The 20,083-nt window shown below is 37.7% G+C and overlaps 3 protein-coding genes across 3 annotated transcripts in view; all 3 read left to right on the top strand.

The window, feature by feature from the left end:
- LOC126586701 (uncharacterized) overlaps positions 1-18,520 on the top strand; it is a 35,896-nt gene extending 17,376 nt beyond the window's left edge. Inside the window, exon 3 of the transcript XR_007610875.1 lies at positions 18,346-18,520. The gene's annotated coding sequence lies outside the window, so the exon portion shown is untranslated. The remainder of the gene's footprint in view (positions 1-18,345) is intronic.
- Positions 7,672-10,690, top strand: LOC126586699 (probable pectin methylesterase CGR2). The gene is made up of 7 exons (XM_050251625.1): positions 7,672-7,838; positions 8,329-8,478; positions 8,686-8,725; positions 8,893-8,931; positions 9,338-9,712; positions 9,969-10,024; positions 10,216-10,690. The coding sequence occupies exons 2-7, from the start codon at positions 8,356-8,358 to the stop codon at positions 10,366-10,368; spliced, it is 786 nt and encodes a 261-aa protein (XP_050107582.1). The 5' UTR covers positions 7,672-7,838; positions 8,329-8,355; the 3' UTR covers positions 10,369-10,690.
- LOC126586697 (protein trichome birefringence-like 13) lies at positions 11,428-14,218 on the top strand. The gene is made up of 6 exons (XM_050251624.1): positions 11,428-11,995; positions 12,407-12,584; positions 12,734-12,874; positions 13,362-13,482; positions 13,597-13,731; positions 13,889-14,218. The coding sequence occupies exons 1-6, from the start codon at positions 11,578-11,580 to the stop codon at positions 14,150-14,152; spliced, it is 1,257 nt and encodes a 418-aa protein (XP_050107581.1). The 5' UTR covers positions 11,428-11,577; the 3' UTR covers positions 14,153-14,218.
- Positions 18,521-20,083: the final 1,563 nt, after the last annotated feature.

Genomic DNA, 20,083 nt, shown 5'->3' with positions numbered 1-20,083 from the left:
AAAAAAAAAATCACCACGACTCACTAGCATCTTCTTGATTAAATGTTTTTGGAGCTTGTACCCACATCCTAACCGTAGCATGCGACCATCGACAGCGGCACCCTTTTACTATTTTCTTGGCATTGACTTATAAGCCAAATGGTTAAGAAAATTAATGGTGTCATAGCCAACAAAATCTTGTCATGTCGCTGGAAAAGAGACTTTGTTCCTCAGTAATAACATCTTTGTTTCGCCAATGCTGTGGTCTTTTTCGGATACCAAAATTTTGAACAAGGCTCGGCAACTTTAATAAATAACCTTGTAAACACTTCGACTATCCAACTCACATGGTCAAAAGACTCAGAACTTGCAAATGACACCGAGAAAATCTTAGTCGAGACAAACCAAATGGGGTCAAAGGCTCGGGGACTCTCGCCCTTCGGTTCTCATGGTACTCAGAACTTGCAGTCAGAAAAGGGACAACCATTCGACAAGTCATTCAGCCATCCATTCCTTGGAAATTTAAATTTGGTAACAAAGTTGCCTGATGTGATTCTACTATAAATAAATATATATATATAGGTAGCCTGACTGCCTGATATGATACTGCTGTGTATATATATATTAATAGAGCCACGTGAAGGCCTACCATCTAATAAGGATGGTCTTTTTCCTTTTAACAAATGACTTTGTTAAAACCAAGGTTTGAAATGACATTGTTTGACTTGAAATTTCAAACAAATGCCAACAAATGTTAAAACCAAGGCCCTTTTTTTATATATTCCACCGGAGTCTATCTTCAATTAAATACCCTGATTCTTCAATTTGACAGCTGAACTACCAAGTTTTTACCACCAAGACAATATTTTAAGGGTATGGACTTCAAAGCTGACCTCAATCTGCCAATCGTCTATTCGGCCAATCTAGAAGTGGGGATTCCAGCCAAATTGCAAAAAACATCACTAGACCATAACAACTCCTTGATTCTCAGCCTTTGAAACCCACCACCTTGCTTGTTTGCTTACCCCTCAGCCTCGACAGCCGAAAGCTTTTTTTTTTTAGTACGAGCTACGAGGTCAGGATGCTTGTTGCCCCCTATTTTCTTATGCATCATCGGCTCAAACAGCCAGATGGATAAGAATATATAAAAAGAAAACTGAAATCTAATATATGGGAATAAAGTGGCCGATCCATGAGAAAGAGGAGGCCAATGATGTTTTGTTCCTAGTTGAGATCTTTTCATATTAAAATTTTCAATTTGATTTCGCTTTAGGCCGAATAAAGAATAATCTCCAAATACTTTTGACATGGCGAAATTTTTTTTATTTTCAGCCATTAAATGTGTTGAACAATTATTATGCCCCCAGGCATAATAACTTCGCCAATTTCGGCTCTTAACTCGAACAACTTAGCCGAATAAGATTTCTCTATATTGGCTTTATCACCAATAACCATTTCAATTGGCATGGTTTCAGCATCTAAGACCATGTCTCCAATTACCATATCAATTGATGAGGCTTTTTTGTTCGAAGCTGTGTATCGGCCTTGTTCATCATTGGAACACTCTTCTGATGAATCATTTTCTAAGTCAATTTGTGGTTTAGAAACTTAAACTTTTGTTTCTAGGCCTACCACAATTTCAATCTCAATCGAAAAAACAGGTGGCCTAGGTTCTTCTTCGGCCGTCTCGACAATCTTCTTAGGTCGAATGTTGGTTATGGTTGGAGCGAAAACTTGTCCCCCGACCTTTTGATCCAACCATTCTTCAAATGAAATTGGTTTGAATCCAAATGGCATTTTTTTATCGAGCCACTCATAAAATCGAGCTCTATCTTCATTTAACCATTGATCTTGTAAGCTGTGATGAACCTTCACCTTTATCATTTAAGAGAAAGATTTTTGCCTTTCTTCATTTGCTTCAAGGATCCGGTCAAGGAGTTTTTGTTACTCTACAATTTTCTTGAATAGGCACCGAATCTCATCATAATTGTGATCTTGATATATCATGTGAACTTCGTAGTTTTAACAATGTGTCCCACTGGTCGTGCCAAAATGTTGACCCTAAAAACTACCAAGCCTACGTGGTGCACATGCCGAGTAATTAATAAGCTAAATACGCCTTTCGGTTATGTGCGGGGCATGCTAACTCGACGGCCAAGCTTGGCCGGTAAGTAAAATATGTGGATGTTGTGTTGAGCGCTCTGTTGACTTCTTGATCTCACGATTACAACTGAGGAATGAACACGTCTCGGCCTTCGGGTTCTAGAGCCTGAAGACAAGGTTGCTAGTTATGTGAAGTTCAATATCAAATTCGGCTTTCAATATGCCGAATGAATAACCTGTAACACCTCATTTCGCCGAGAAGGCTAATGAGATGACCTCTACCAATAAGGATTCAAAAATCCTTCTCGCCCAAGACTTGGATAGATAACTAGTTGGCCTCGATGCAGTGCTGTTTATCCAAACTAAAGATGTCACCGGTTGCCTTCACAGTGCTGTTTATCCAAACTGAAGATGTGTCGGCGGAAAAAAAAAATAAAAATCTCAAGGTTGTTGAGAGGTTTCGCGTAAAGCGAGGGTTTACACAGGGCAGTTTGTGTGTTGAGTTGGAGACTTCTTTTCTGTTGCACGGCGTTTTTATTTATAGGAACGTATTTTCTGTTTGGCACGGCCTGGATAATAAGCAGAAACCGACTGAAACTCAAACTCGTAAAAATGACTGATCCGCGACATAGGTGCTAAAGCCTATCTTCAGATGGCCGATTCTTCAAAGATAATAAAAGCCCATCTTGACTTATCCCATCGTAATTAAAAGCCTAGCCTAGCTAGACTTTCTTTTCTTGTCATAATTCCATCGCCCATCCATGCATCCTGATCCCATTTAATGAATTTCAAACCATTTTAAATTCATTTCTGACTACTTGTCAATCTGTCACCAACACCACACACCAAATATCCCAAATCAATTTGAACTGTACCGCTTGCTTGGGGATATAATTTGCATCATATCCATCCTGTTTAAGAATATGCCAAGATAATTCATATTAAAAGATAATTATTATGATAAAAACCATAATATTATCCTTTAACAATAACAAAAATTATCTCCACTCTTCCATCCGACGGTTGAGAACTATGCTTACTCAACGACTTTGATTACACGGGCCTATGGTGTAGATTTGGGTCCAAACAAAAACTCGAGTCCCTTTGCAATCTGTTTTTCTTCAACTTCCCAATCTCCCCATTTCTATTGAATTTTTAGACCAACTATCACATGGTCTTAAAGATTGTACTTTAAGGTAATCAAAACTTTGAATTTATATTTTTCTTTTCAATAATTTTTTATTCAATGGATTGTTTTAATATTCGATTCGTTAGTGTGATGTTGATTTTACCAAAAAAGCACAAGAGAAGCAATTGGCGTTGTTGAATTTATTATACTCATCAATCAAGTTTTATTGTTCTTTACTCCCTTGATCATCAAGTTTTATTGTTCTTCACTCACAATCTTAGACTCTTGACTACAAACATTTAGTACATTTGAGTCTAAAAACATGAGCCGTTTAATGTTTAAGTAATGTTTGTATATTTATCTTCTTTTTATATTAATTTTTAATGATATTGGATATGGAAATAGAATATTTATGTATTTAGCGAATTCTTTTTTTATACATATCATTGTACAAAGAACCGGAAATCAAAGAATATTAGGGCCCCATTTCGAAAAATCGCCTAGGGCCCCCAAATTCTCAGGACCGGCCCTGAACTCCGTCCTTTGGTTCCGGTTACAGGTATGTAAACATGCCCTCAATCTCAATGAGTGAAAAAGGCAAATAGGGAATTGTCATTGACATTCTTCTTAATACTTTTGTAAAAATGATTTTTGAATGGCCTATTATCTTTATGCTTATCAAGGTTTATTTTTGGGCTTATTTTTTTATACAATGATATATTTACACTAAAGGATGAGAAAATTTATTTTGAACTCAGCATCTACAAGATTTGAACCTAAGATCTCTCACTTACAAGTGAAGAAAAATATCACTGAACCATACTATTAAGTGGCAAAAAGATAAACATAGGTGGTGCAATTAGCTAATTGCCTTAATGATTAATGTCTTTCTTTTTAACTCATTGCGTCTTAGGTTCAAACCTTTTTTCTTCCTATTAATGTAAATTAATGTAAAATATCGTTTGTGATAAAAAAAATAACAATGAGGCAATTATTTCTTTTAGGGAGTTTTAATGAAAAGAGCTTGGACTAACTTTAATTTAATCAAAAACCACCCTAAACTATTATTTACCCAAAAAAGCTTAAAAATTAATCATTAGGACAAAACTATTTATATAATAGGCCATACAAACATAAATACTCACGGGTTGAATTAAAAGCCCAACACAATAAATATTTTTTTTTCCAAACTTACCCCAACGAAAACTAGCCAAACCCGTTACCTTATTAAACATGAAAGTGATGAATTAGTGTCCACCCTCCCCACTTCTATTTTCTTTCTCTGACATCCACCATTCTCACTTTCATTTTTCCTCTACACAATTTCCAAAAACTAAAAATATTACTTTTTCAAATATTACTTATAATGGAAGTTTTTGGAAGACATCCACCATTCCCATTTTCCTCTACACAATTTCCAAAAACTAAAAATATTACTTATTCAAATACTACTTATAATGGAAGTTTTTGGAAGCGAACGCACTTGTTTAGTCATGGTTGGGGACAATGCCTAACTTCTTTTTCTTTTTTTTTTTTCCCAATGTGTTTTGACTTTTGTTTGAATTTAATTCTTTTTTATTCTCTATGTTTTTGTACCTAGTACACTTTTCTCTAAACTATAAGTAACCCCTTCAACTTTTGTCACCTTTACTTTTCTTGGGTTAACTATACAAATTTGATACCTTGAGAATTTTTCAAGGGGAAAAAAAAAGAAAAGATCAAATAGCTAAAATATTTTCATAAAGAAACAAAGTTATCAATTATAAACAAATGAAAAGTCTCTAAAATGTAAAATCTTCAAACTGAACATTATTTCTAAAACTGAACACAACCACTATTTTTAGAACTGAGCACTGGCACAACCACTATTTTTATAATTAAACACTAACTATTTGTAGAACTAAACAGTGACTATTTTTTAAACCAATCATTGATATTATCACTATTGTAGTTCCAAAAATAGTGTCGATTATTTTGTTTTAGTTTAAAAAATAGTGTGGGCTATTTTGGTTCAATTTCAGAAATATTGTGGGTTATTTTGTTGTAGTTTAAAAAATAGTGTGGTTATTTTGCTTAATTTCCAGAAATAGTGTGATTATATTGGTTCCGTTTAAGAAATAGTATGATTATTTTGCTATAGTTCCAGAAATAGTGTTTATTTTGTTCCCTTCTAGAAATAGTGTCTGCTATTTTAGTTTAGTTTTCAGAAATAGTGCGTAATTTTGCTGTAGTTCAAGAAATAGTGTGGGTTCTTTTGGTTCAGTTTGAGAAATAGTGTTCGTTATTTTGTTGTAGTTTCAGAAATATTGTTTATTTTGTTCCCTTCCAGAAATAATGTGGGTTATTTTGGTTCATTTTCAAAATTAGTATATAAATTAAATTATGTTGACATGATTTAATCGTAACCATTTAAATAAGAGAGAAAATAAGGGGAGAGATTAAGAGGAGAGAACACACACCTCACAATTACTGGTGATGTTCGTAATAAATTAAAATCAACCACGTGGCTTTTTATTTTGTGATTGAAATAATAAGCCAAGAACTTTAACTCAGTCCAACAATGGCATTAAACTCTCTCTCTCTCTCTCTCTCTCTCTCATCTCTATAAATTTGAAAATCTGTCCAAAATTATTTTGTTTGCTAAAGTTCAGTTATGCTAGTATCAATTATGAGAAACAAATTTGATCTGAGGTTCTTTGTTTGAATAAATTAATTCCTAAATTCAATTAGCTGACAAGAACCATCATTCCCAAGAGGTTGAGAGTTATCTGAAACACCACCAAAGTATAAGCCAAAAGTAAGAAACCCATAAGGAGGAGGGGGAGGAGTAGGCCATTGCTCGTCTCAGGCGACCTAGACGATTCCTTCGAAGTCCGAGCAGAACAATTTTTTTCCTTTTTCAAATGAAAAAGAAGAAGATGAATTGAAAACTTACAAAGGGAACAAATTTCAATTTTGAGCCCTCTCTAGATCTTTTGACGAAAAAAGAAGAAGATAAATTTATTTCTTTTATGGTGAAGATTCCATTGCAGCAGCAAAAATGGAAGACTAACAAACGGAACAATTAAAAATTGCCAAGAATAAAACTGGAAACTCATTAGGTTATTTTGGTTGGGACGATGTTGATTGAAAGTTATTACATAATTTTTCGTTAAAATTCAAAATTTTAAAGCTCTTATCATTAATTTTTCTTTTCTTTTATTGTTTTATTACTTACTTTAAAACTTTTAACCTTGCCCTCATTAGTTTTCATTATTCATTCACATTATTCAGAAAAAAAAGTATTAAAATTAATCTAAAAATTATGAAAAAGAAAAAGGAATTAAAAGAAAAAGAAAAGGTTTTAACTTTAACAGAAATTAGATTAAAAATTATGAAAAAGAAAAAGGAATTAAAAAAAAGTATTAAAATTAATCTAAAGATTATTTAAATTAGGGAACAATTCAAAATTCCTTTTTCTTTTAAAAAGGAATTTTAAAAAGTATTGTGCGAATTTTTATTATGAAAAAGGAATTTTGAATTTTGAATTAAAATTGAATTGTTAAAGTTCCCTAATTCAAAATTCGCACAATAAAAATTAGGAAACTTTAACAAAAAAACTCTCGATACTATTCACTTTACTATTTATTTTGTCCTTATCGTTAAAACTCAAAGTTTTCAAATCATTTTTATTAGTTTTCCTTAAAAATTACTCTGGGTAATAAAACTATACATAACATATTGTGACGTTACAAACACACGCATGTTCAATTACTGAAGGCATGCTTGGTAAAAAATCGCTAGCTTCAACTAAGGTAACCTAGTTGGAAACAGTGTTTGAAATATTCTGGATATACTCGATATTTTCATGGAAATATCCAAAAATTTAGGGAACGATATGGAAAGAGGGGGTGAAGTAACTTTACCTCATATTCACGATATTTTCGGAAGTTAGTCAATTTCCTTGATTTTTTTTTTATATTTTTAGGAAACATCCATTGTTTGCAGTCAATTTGCAAAAAGTTTGTAGGAAATATCCATGAGCCTATGCATTCTTTATGTTTTAATTTCTTTCTTTATGGTATCAATTTACTCCAATAAAACTTGTTCTGCTTTTATGACAAAAATTTCAATTAATTATTGTTTCTAGTGAAATGCTTTATTTTATTACTAGTCATTATAAGGAAGTTTTTCATTTCACATATCACATACTTATTGTTTACACAATATCCATCGATATTTCCACAAATTTGTTTATCAATATTTCCACTTATACCAATATTTTAAACACCGGTTGAAAACCTCCCTTCAATATGAAATGCTTATTTTGTGTTACTCCTTTTCATTCCTCCTTGAAATTCAATAAATAAAAAATAGATTATTTAATTAATATTTGTACAAATAAATATCACTTTGTTATAGCAAAAATTAAAGGCAAACTGAGAATAAAATGCAATTCCACTTGCACAAATAGCGTCGGTGTTTATTAAATTACTTTTATTTTCGTCCATTAAATTTACTTTTATTTAGTGGAGATGGACTTGCAGTGTGTAGGTCCCTGCAAGCTTAAGAGAGAAAAAACCAGCTCTCAGATCTGAATCGCGCTCTAGATCTCCTAATCCAGATTTTCCGGCTGAATTTTCCCCAGGTTTCTCTCCATTTACTTCTCGCATCATTGCTTTTTGCTTTTCTTTTTCGGATTCTAGATCCGTTTCTTTGAATGCAACCGACTGATTTCATCCACAGAGTAGCTTAATTCATTGCTTATTCGATCGAAATTGAATTGTTTTTTGTTATTTGGGTTGAAGATTGCATTATTATGTTGTGTTTTTGAGTTCTTGCTAATTTCGTAGCTGATTGGATTAATGGTTGGTGTTATTTGCAAGTATTTGAGCTGAAACATGCATGTTTCTGTGGAATTTTGCTAAAATTATGCAACTATTTGATTGATAATACTGAATTGAGTAATGGGTTGTGGATAATATGGAAGCCAGTAGATCTTATTGTGCCCGTTTAGTTGGATTATGTGAATAAGTTGAGATCAATGAGTAGAAAACGGTTAGAAAAATGTTTCGGCAGAAGGCATTTGGAAACACTGCTAATGAAAGTTTTGTTTCAAATTTTGCAACCTTTTGCAGGATTTTTAGTCTAAAGTTTTCAAAGTCATGTCGAGGAGGCCAGTAAATCCTTCTAGACGCATTGGTGACGGTGGAAGTATACCATTTGTGGGTGCGGTGCAATCCAAAGCACGCTCTTCACCTCTACTGTCCATAGGACTTGTGCTTGTGGTACTTTCTATCACCATTGTTCTTTCAGTTCATCTTAGTTTTTAAGACCATGGTGTAATCCTAGCATATCCAGAAAAAACATTCACAAACAGATGACTAAAATGTGTCCACGCATCTTTGAATCCTAGTAGTAATACTGTCACTAAACCCAATTACACAAACAGGTCTAGTTTCTTACTAAAATACTGACTAACTTTTAAATTTCAGGGTGCAATTCTTCTCGTCTTCTACACTTTTAGCGGGTCAGGTTAGTAGTTGTTTTGACTTCTACTTGTAAGTAAGGTTTATTGAAAAAGCAATTTCCTTTTCCTTCTAAAAAAGCTCAGCTCAATTGACTAAGTCAGTCTGAGAGAAACCAACCCTGTACTTTTTACATTCCATTTTGTTCTCAATAATTATGGTTTTGAATGACAGGTGGCCGGAGCACTAAGGAGGCTGTAATTAAACTTGAAGGTATATTTTATGATCCATTCTTTTGTCTACCTTCCATCACTCAAAAAAACTTTCGCAGAAAACGTCTTTGAACTGTGTTATTATCGAGCATATCCAATGCTGTGGTATTCTAGATATAATTCCTTAGATTCCTGTATTAGGTTTTGCTCCTACAGGCACAAGGCTGTACAGAATTAATCTTTTGAATCGTTCAGACAAATTGCATTCACAATCTCAGTTGTTTCAGACTATGTAAATGTTATGCACGAGAAATTCTTACTGTTTTTCTTTTTTATTTATTTTTGTAAGTACTAGAAAGTCTTTGCTGTGAGAGTTAGTTCTCTGAATTTTTGTGTTGTACTGTTAGCATATTTTTCCAGATAGAAAAACTATTTTACATTCTGAAAATCTCTATATTTACATGCAGGTGGTGTTTCGTGTACGTTTGAAGTTCAGAGAGCAATACCTATACTAAAGAAAGCATATGGTGATAGCATGCGTAAGGTGTTGCATGTGGGCCCTGAAACCTGTTCAGTGGTATCTAAATTACTGAAAGAGGAGGATACTGAAGCCTGGGGTGTGGAGCCATATGACTTAGAAGATGCTGATGCAGGTTGCAAGAGTCTCGTGAGCAAAGGCATTGTGCGCGCTGCTGATATAAAGTTTCCTTTGCCATACCGGCCAAAATCGTTTTCTCTTGTAATTGCATCGGATGCATTAGATTACTTGTCTCCGAAGTACCTCAACAGAACTCTTCCAGAGTTGGCGAGGGTATCTGCTGATGGTATTGTTATATTTACGGGTAAAAATTTCTCACTGAACCCCCACCACACCCCAAATGAGATATAATGATGGTGCCTGTCTGGATCGCTATTCACAATCAATTAGTAGAAGCTAATACTTCAACTTAATTGATAGAGGTGCATGAGTATTGTCTTCCTGACCAAAATCTAAACATAATGTTTTAGTTGGCCCGGCCCTTGATCGATTATGCAAAATTATACATGACAGTTATTGTTCTCTTTGATTTTTTACATACGTGTCATTTCCTTTTATAGGTTATCCAAGTCAGCATAAAGCTAAAGTTGCAGAGCCATCCAAATTTGGCCGTCCAGTAAGTTATTTTTGTTTAATAATATTGCGACTTCTCATACACGTTGATGACAATTGTTGGTGCAACACCTTTTGTGATTCTCAATTTCATTTTCTTGCTTTTGTTGTATCACTGTATGGTTGTGGCAAGTTTAACCTCCTTTCATACAAAACTTAAATCTAGTAGAATGACGCAACGATTTTGTTTTAAAGGCGAAATTGCGAAGCTCGTCATGGTGGATAAGGTACTTTGTTCAAACAAGCTTAGAAGAGAACGAAGTAGCCTCAAAGAAGTTTGAACAGGCTTCACTAAAGAGGTCTTACACACCGACGTGCCAAGTTTTCCACCTCAAGTCATACCGTTAAGAATCACAAAATTGCATCTTTGCTCTATCAGCCACTTGGTAAAAACACCGAGTACGAAACGTCTTCAGCGCCCGAAGGGTAAGTTTATATTGAATGGAAGTACAGAGCCAAATTGTGCGCTCGGGTATGACACATGACCTTCCGATCGATCTGTGTCGGGGAAGTGAGTTCACATGCGTTGGCTTTCATCCTCACTATGTATTCTTTGACATGATGTATTTATTTTCCTCAACAATGCTGCTCCTTCTTGTTGTTGCAATAAAAGATATGTTAGTACTCTAGATCACATTTATAAAACACAGACTAATCTCTTCGTGATCAATTTAATGTTTCATGAATGAATGGCATCCAATGATTTTCCAAAAAAACTCATGTCCAGATTCACCACATCCAGACTCTACTTAAATTTGAAGAGGGCATATATATCTACACATTTGGATTGAATAAATCAAAGGATAATCAAGGAACAGAAATTAAGAGCATCGTGCAGGGGTTGAGAAAGGGTGTGAAAATCATTTCACTTTGAGAAACTACCATATTATTTGGTGAATAAAACTTAGAATAGTGTTATTCACCCACTAATTTTTATTTATACTCTTTTGATTTTCAATTCATTCAATTTGACGGTCGAAAATTGAGAAAGGTATGTGGGAAGTAAAAATAGGTGTATAAATGGTAATACCTTAAAACTTATTAGCGTACGGATTTGTCTTTTTATTTTTAACAATCGAGTCAGTTTATCTTTTTAACCTAGTTATTCATTTGCTGTCTAAAATAAAACTTAGTTGTACTTTACCTTTGAAAATTAAAATTTTCATTCATATAACTCCCAATTCGTCTTATTTTTTTTACCCCATTTTTGGCACCAAAAAAAAAAAAGTAATGTAAAATCGTCAATAAAGGATTGTTTGACATTTCTTTTACGAGGATTTAGAATGATTTTAAAATAATTAAAAACGCTTTCAGACCTTCAAAATTGCTTGCGACATTACAAGAAGTATTTCTAAGTGTCTTTTTTTAAAGCACTACAAACATTTTAATAGAAGTGCTTCGAAGTGTAAGCAAAAGTGCTTTTGCAAGAAGCCGGCCAAGAAAAAACCGAACAACAAAGTGCTTTTATAATGTTGTCTTTCTTGCTTGAGAAGTGATTTTATAAGTTGCAGTTGGGGCTAAAAACCTCCGCCAAAAATCATCCACGAGAGTGAAAGCATGGCCTCCAGAGAGCAACACTCTCAACAGCAAAACCAGACGAGGAAAGTCCCACTCTTCCCTCTCCTCTCCCTCGTCTGCTTTGTCTCCATCTTCCTCGTCCTCTCCTCCATTCGAAACACCTCCGTTCCTCCGCGGCCCCATAACGCGAGCTTCGAATTCCAAAAGACTGACGGATCCGACCCGAGTCGTCGGGGCGGGTCGTGTGACTACTCCGACGGAAAATGGATCCACGACCCGGATTCCCCTCCGAGGTACGACAATACCTGCAAGGAGATATTCAAGGGATGGAATTGCATTTCCAGCGGCAAATCCAACGGTCGGGAACTACTCAAGTGGAGATGGAAGCCCAAGGGTTGTGATCTACCGCCGTTCGATCCGGTTAGGTTTCTGAAGATGTACAGACACACCAGCATTGGTACTCTCTCTCTCTCTCTCTCTCTCTCTCCATCTCTCTCTTATTTATATATGTTTCAAGTTATTTAGTTGTCATGTGAAGTTATTGTCTGTTTGGTTGTTGAGAAAGAGTGAGAAATCTGGCATTTGAAGCTAGGGCAAGAGATAAACAAACTGAAATCCTGAATTTTGAAATTTACATTACTTGATTGAATGCAGGCCTCTGTTTTCTTAGCTGCTTGATTCTAATGGACCCAAAGTTTTAGTTTTTTTTGGATATCTGATAGACCGGCATTTGGTACTTAGTTTAAACGCCGCATCAAATGCGATAGATAGGATGATTTGAAGGACTTTGTGGTAGAGCTATATATATATATATATATTGAATCCTAGGTTGTATGTATGGAAACCTTATGGATGTTCTACAGTGCAGGGTTCGTTGGTGATTCATTGAACCGCAATATGTTTGTTTCGCTTTTCTGTTCTCTGAAACGAGTGTCAAGTGAAGTAAAGAAGTGGCGGCCAGCTGGTGCTGATCGCGGGTTTACATTTCTTCAGTATAATCTCACCCTTGCATACCATCGAACAAATCTTTTGGCACATTATGGTAGGTAAGCTACGTCTGCAACTATGTGATGGTTAAGCGTTTGTTTAATTAGATGAATCGATGGGGAACTGAATGACGTCTCACACATGTGAAGCTCTGATGTTTGTCTGTTTATTTGTGCACTTCGGCTATTTATGCTTTTGTTTGATGCAGGTGGTCAGCCGATGCTAACGGTGGGGAGCTGGAATCTCTTGGATATAAGGAGGGCTATAGAGTTGATGTTGACATTCCAGATGGGACATGGGCAGAAGCTCTAAGCTTTCATGACATTCTGATCTTTAACACAGGGCACTGGTAATTCTTTTTATTCTTCTTCTTTTTTTTTTATTCAAGATTTTTGTAAATGTGGCGGATACATTTACTACGTGATTAAAATTACTTCTTTTTAATTTCATAATGTGATTACAGTAAGTAATGTGTATCATTTAGCCTGGTATTGATAATCATGATACAATTTACTTATATCGATGGCGAGTGAGAAGAATTTTGATGTAGGAAAACATTACTAAGATAGAAGAGATCAAGCAATTTGAAATATTCCGTGAAGCCTGTTGATTTTCCCACGAGGTGATCAGGAATTAAAATTTCTATGATCTAATTGATTCTCCAAGTAAACACCAAGCACAACAGGAACAGAAACCAACCCTAATTTGTCTGTCTTCAAGAGGACTATAAAAAGCAGCCATTTAAATACCAGAAGCAGTAAAATTCTAAATGTGAAAAGTTAGTCATTAAGTTTGCTGACTATTCATTTGATTTTTTGGTTCTTATGAATAAACAGGTGGTGGGCTCCTTCAAAGTTTGACCCGACAAAGTCGCCCATGCTTTTTTTTGAAAAGGGTCAGCCTGTGGTTCCTCCAGTGCTCCCTAATGTTGGCCTTGATATGGTTTTGAACCACATGGTACACAATTTTTTTTTAAGATAAAAGCTTCATAATTTGTTTAATTTTATGTTCCATGAGAAATATAGAGGAGTATTCTGGTGATCATGTTTTTGATGGATTCGTTCATTGTAGGTAATGCTTGTGGAGAACAGAACGAAACCAGGTGCAGTCAAATTGTTTCGTACTCAATCACCTAGACATTTTGAAGGGGGTGACTGGGACCAAGGTGGCTCTTGTAACCGGCTAAAGCCTTTATCGGTAGAGCAGGTGAGTTGCATGATGCTATAATCACCCGAATGGATCTTATGTCTGTATTTACTTTTGAGCAAAATGAATGTTATGATTTGTACCCTAGCACAAACCCCTTCTACTTTCTTTGTGTTGTTTCAATTAAGCTCTTGTATAACATTATGGTTTTTTCCAGGCTGAAGAACTCTTCTCAGTGAAGAATAATGGTACAAACGTGGAGGCACGCTTGGTGAATCAACACCTCTACAAGGCCCTTAAAGGATCAAGTTTCCAGATTTTGGACATAACCCACATGAGCGAGTTCAGAGCAGATGCCCATCCATCCACTGCCGGTGGAAAGAAGCACGACGATTGCATGCACTGGTGCTTGCCAGGATTAACAGATACTTGGAATGACTTATTTATAGAGCAGCTAAACATCATTAGAAGTAGAAATTAATGAATTATTTTCATGTTGAGATTTTTCTCTTATTTTTCATCTGAAATTTCAACTTTGAGAGCACAATCCCATCTTATTCTCAATGCTACCTTTTTGAAAACCACATAATGTTGCATCCACAGGAGGCAACTTTGGTTAGAACACGAGGAAAATTCCGGCCATGGCTTTGATGGCTTTGCCACCCAAAGCGCGAGAGTGGGAGTAAAGGGTACAACAATAACAACAACAACAAAGCCTTTTCCCACTCAGTGGGGTCGGCTATATGAATCCTAGAACGCCATTGCGCTCGGTTTTGTGTCATGTCCTCCGTTAGATCCAAGTACTCTAAGTCTTTTCTTAGGGTCTCTTCCAAAGTTTTCCTAGGTCTTCCTCTACCCTTTCGGCCCTGAACCTCTGTCCCGTAGTCACATATTCGAACCGGAGCGTTAGTAGGCATTCTTTGCACATGTCCAAACCACCGTAACCGATTTTCTCTCATCTTTCCGTCAATTTCGGCTACTCCTACTTTACCTTGGATATCCTCATTCCCAATCTTATCCTTTCTCGTGTGCCCACACATCCCACGAAGCATCCTCATCTCCGCTACACCAATTTTGTGTACGTGTTGATGCTTCACCGCCCAACATTCTGTGCCATACAGCATCGCTGGCCTTATTGCCGTCCTATAAAATTTTCCCTTGAGCTTCAGTGGCCTACGACGGTCCCACAACACGCCGGATGGACTCTTCCACTTCATCCATCCAGCTTGTATTCTATGGTTGAGATCTCCATCTAATTCTCCGTTCTTTTGCAAGATAAATCCTAGGTAGCGAAAACGGTCGCTTTTTGTGATCTTGGCTAGATTGCTCCGGTCATTAGTGTGGATAAGTATATAAATGGATAGAGACAGGAAAGCAAACACAAGATGTACGTGCTTCACCCAGATTGGCTACGTCTACGGAATATAGGAGTTCTCATTAATTGCGAAGGGTTTACACAAGTACATAGGTTCAAGCTCTCCTTTAGTGAGTACAAGTGAATGATTTAGTACAAATGACATTAGGAAATATTGTGGGAGAATGATATCGTAATCACGAAACTTCTAAGTACCGAAGTGTGGTATCGTCTTCACTTGCCTTATCTGTCTCATAGGTAGATGTGGCATCTTCTCTGGAAGTACTCTTCCTCCATCCAGGGGTGGTATCTTTAACTGGTGGAGATGCACAAGGTAATGTATCAATTTCACTTGAAGCTTACTTGTAGTTTCAGGCTTGGTCAAGCGCGATATAAACCATGTAGTAGGAGTGCCCCAAGTCGCCGAGCTAGGGGATCTGCTGAATGAGACGACAGACAAGGTAAGCAATCAGAGCTCCAAGCAATCAGTCCCAGATCAGAAGTTTGATTTCAAGTTCCGGCTGATTGTTCTCATTCTCCCTATCTTGCAGGCAGCATGAAGGATAAAGAGAAGAAAAATGAGAAGAGATGATATGAGATACTTTTGCTTTTGAAGAAGTAACTTTCCACAGGCTGATTCTTGAACTGGGCTGGAGGGTTTTCTGGTTTCCTCCAGAGTATAAGGCCGACTGAAGAATTTGAGGGTCAAAACAAGTCCATCAAATCTAGAGTACGTTCGACCCTGCTGATATGGGATACTTTTGCTTTTGACAAAGTAGTGGATGTATCGGCACGTGTGCTGTCACGCTTGTCTCCACATGCTTCCTTGTATCCTTCTTACTTGCCCTATCTGTTCCTCAGGCAGATGCGGTATCTTCCCTGGAAGCATAAGATGTTGAAGATGAGTACTCAAGAGCAATGCCAGGTAAGTAATCAGGTAAGGGGTTCCAGGCAGTCAGTTCCTGACTGGAAGCTTGATTCCAAGTGCTGACTGATTGCTCTCTTTCTCCTTGTCTTGTAGGTAAGAATAAGGCCAAAGGAAAAGATAGGGAAAAAGCATGATATGAGATACTCTTGCTTTTAACCCTGATGATATGAGATATTCTTGCTCTAGTATAGCTTGTTTGCAGAGGTATTATCGGGGGGAAAGAAAGCTGAATATTTCGAAAGGCTTTGTTGGGAGTGCCCTCTCAGATATGAGGAAGGGTTGAGCATTTTTGCAGGTCTGCCTGTTCGTTAGGGATGGAGGTTGACATATATAGGAGTCTCCCTAACAACAAGTAGTAATGCTATTACTTTACCCTGCTTGGTCATAGCACGGTAGTGGGAGCTGCCAGCTTCACATGTTTTAACTCTGTCAGAGCACTTTGAAAAAGTGGTCTGTGGTATCTGGAAAGCTGATTTTGCGTGTGAAAATTACAGACAAGCTTTATCCAAGGAGGTCTGGCTCTCGAAGTTGAGAAAGTGGTGCCTCTTCGGTTTTCGAACAAGCAATCCTGTCGGGGATCTGGCTCTCGAGATTCGGAGAACGATGCCTCTTCGATTTTTGAGAAAGCAATCCTGCTGGGGATCTGGCTCTCGAGATTTGGAGAGCGGTGTCTCTTCGATTTTTGAGAAAGTAATCATGTTGGGAGTCTGGCTCTCGAGATTCGGAGGGCGGTGCCTCTTCGATTTTGGAGCAAGCAATCTTGTTGGGAGTGTTTTCTCGAATGTGGGTAAAGGTTGGGCATGTTTGCTAGTCTACCTTGCCACGGAGCAAAGAGGTTGACACACAGGGACTTTCCAATTATCCAGCAGTGGTACTGTTCATTTACCCTTGTGGGTAATAATATGGTAGCTAGACCTTCAAAATTTATGTGTCTAAACTTTGTTAGTGCTGTTTCTTTGCTATTCTTTTACCCTTCTTGGTCAGAGCGATGTAGTGGGAGCTGCAAGTTTCACGTGTCTCAACTTTGTCAGAGAACTTTGGCAAAGTTATCTGTGGTACCCATGAGCTAATGTTGCGTGTGGAAAGTGGGTGATTGAACAGTAAGATTCATATGCTTTCTACTTCACCAGAAATTTTCGATAGAATGCCCATAATTTTCGCAAAGCTGAGTGTGCGTGTGACAGATGCTGACAAGGCTGAAAAAGTAGGTGCCTCTTTGATTTCTGATATCGGCCCTCGTGGTCTCTGAGTAGCCCAGCTTTTGAAAAAGCAAACGCCTCTTCGATTTCTGAGATCGGCCTTCGTGGTCTTTGAGCAGCCCAGCTTTTGAGAAAGCAAACGCCTCTTCGATTTCTGAGCAGGCGCCTCTTCGATTTTTGAAGCTCCGTCGAGTGCAGATTTTTATAGAGGCTGGCATTAAGTTCCAAAGCACACTTGAATCTCCACCCGTAGAAGCTCCATTCTTGCACTTCTAAGATCTTGATTTGTCCGACCTCTTCTCTCTTCAACACCTTTGAAAATGTCTGGCCCCTCCGACCGTCGTTTTGACTTGAACCTTGTTGAAGAGGCAACCACGCCTTCTCCAGACAACATATGGCGCCCATCCTTCGTCTCCCCTACTGGTCCTCTTACCATTGGGGATTCCGTGATGAAGAATGATATGACCGCTGCGGTGGTGGCCAGGAACCTTCTCACTCCCAAAGATAATAGACTACTTTCCAAACGGTCTGATGAGTTGGCTGTTAAAGATTCTCTGGCTCTCAGTGTTCAGTGTGCAGGTTCTGTGTCTAATATGGCCCAACGCCTATTTGCTCGAACCCGCCAAGTTGAATCATTGGCGGCTGAAGTGATGAGTCTCAAACAGGAGATTAGAGGGCTCAAGCATGAGAATAAACAGTTGCACCGGCTCGCACATGACTATGCTACAAACATGAAGAGGAAGCTTGACCAGATGAAGGAATCTGATGGTCAGGTTTTACTTGATCATCAGAGGTTTGTGGGTTTGTTCCAAAGGCATTTATTGTCTTCGTCTTCTGGGGCTGTACCGCGTAATGAAGCTCCAAATGATCAACCTCTGATGCCTCATCCTTCTAGGGTTCTGTCCAGTACTGAGGCTCCGAATGATCCCTCTCCGGTGCCTTCTCTTTTTGGGGCTCTACCGACTGCTGAGACTTCTCCTAAGCAACCTTTGTGAAGGCTCCCTCTTGTTTGTTTATTTTGACTCATGTATATGTACATATTTGTAACTTATCGGGGATATCAATAAATAAGCTTTGCTTCATTTCAACGTATTGTGTTAAATACACCAAAGCCTTCTTCGCTAAGTTCTTTGAATTTTTCTTTTGTTGAAGCTTGTATGTTGAAGCTTTGTGAGTGGAGCATGTAGGTTGAGGTAGTGTTCCCTTAATTTCCCGAGTGAGGAAAACTTCTCGGTTGGAAACTTGGAAAATCCAAGTCACTGAGTGGGGTCGGCTATATGAATCTTAGAACGCCATTGTGCTCGGTCCTGTGTCATGTCCTCTGTTAGATCCAAGTACTCTAAGTCTTTTCTTAGAGTCTCTTCTAAAGTTTTTCTAGGTCTTCCTCTACCCATTCGGCCCTGAACCTCTGTCCCATAGTCGCATTTTCTAATCGGAGCGTCAGTAGGCATTCTTTGCACATGTCCAAACCACCGTAACTGATTTTCTCTCATCTTTTCTTCAATTTCGGCTACTTCTACTTTACCCCGGATATCCTCATTCCTAATCTTATCATTTTTCGTGTGCCCACACATCTAACGAAGCATCCTCATCTCCGCTACACCCATTTTGTGTACGTGTTGATGCTTCACCGCCCAACATTTTGTGTCATACAGCATCGCCAGCCTTATTGTCGTCCTATAAAATTTTCCCTTGAGCTTCAGTGGCATACGGCGGTCACACAACACGCCGGATGCACTCTTCCACTTCATCCATCCAGCTTGTATTATATGGTTGAGATCTCCATCTAATTCTCCGTTCTTTTGCAAGATAGATCCTAGGTAAAGAAAACGGTCGCTCTTTGGTATTTCTTGATCTCCGATCCTCACCCCTAACTCGTTTTGGCCTCCATTTGCACTGAACTTACACTCCATATACTCTGTCTTTGATCGGCTTAGGCGAAGACCTTTAGATTCCAACACTTCTCTCCAAAGGTTAAGCTTTGCATTTACCCCTTCTTGAGTTTCATCTATCAACACTATATCGTCTGCGAAAAGCATACACCAAGGAATATCATCTTGAATATGTCCTATTAACTCATCCATTACCAACGCAAAAAGGTTAGGACTTAAGGATGAGCCTTGATGTAATCCTACAGTTATGGGAAAGCTTTTGGTTTGTCCTTCATGAGTTCTTACGGCAGTCTTTGCTCATTCATACATATCTTTTATAGCTTGGATATATACTACTCGTACTCCTTTATTCTCTAAAATCCTCCAAAGAATGTCTCTTGGGACCCTATCATACGCTTTTTCCAAATCTATAAAGACCATGTGTAAATCCTTTTTTCCATCTCTATATCTTTCCATCAATCTTCGTAAGAGATAGATTGCCTCCATGGTTGAGCGCCCTGGCATGAACCCGAATTGGTTGTCCGAAACCCGTGTCTCTTGCCTCAATCTATGCTCAATGACTCTTTCCCAGAGCTTCATTGTATGACCCATTAGCTTAATACCCCTATAGTTCATGCAATTTTGTACGTCGCCCTTATTCTTGTAGATAGGCACCAAAGTGCTCGTTCGCCACTCATATGGCATCTTCTTCGTTTTCAAAATCCTATTGAAAAGGTCAGTGAGCCATGTTATACATGTCTCTCCCAAAACTTTCCACACTTCGATCGGTATATCGTCTGGGCCTACTGCTTTTCTATGCTTCATCTTCTTCAAAACTACAACCACTTCTTCCTTCCGGATTCGACGATAAAAGGAGTAGTTTCTACACTCTTCTGAGTTACTCAACTCCCCTAAAGAAGCACTCCTTTCATGTCCTTCATTGAAAAGATTATGAAAATAACCTCTCCATCTGTCTTTGACCGCGTTCTCTGTAGCAAGAACCTTTCCATCCTCATCCTTGATGCACCTCACTTGGTTTAGGTCCCTTGTCTTCTTTTCC

Source organism: Malus sylvestris, chromosome 10, assembly GCF_916048215.2.
Source record: "Malus sylvestris chromosome 10, drMalSylv7.2, whole genome shotgun sequence".
Taxonomy (NCBI): Eukaryota; Viridiplantae; Streptophyta; class Magnoliopsida; order Rosales; family Rosaceae; genus Malus; species Malus sylvestris.
Note: the sequence above shows the minus strand (reverse complement) of the source record. Positions and strands in the feature narration are given on the sequence as shown.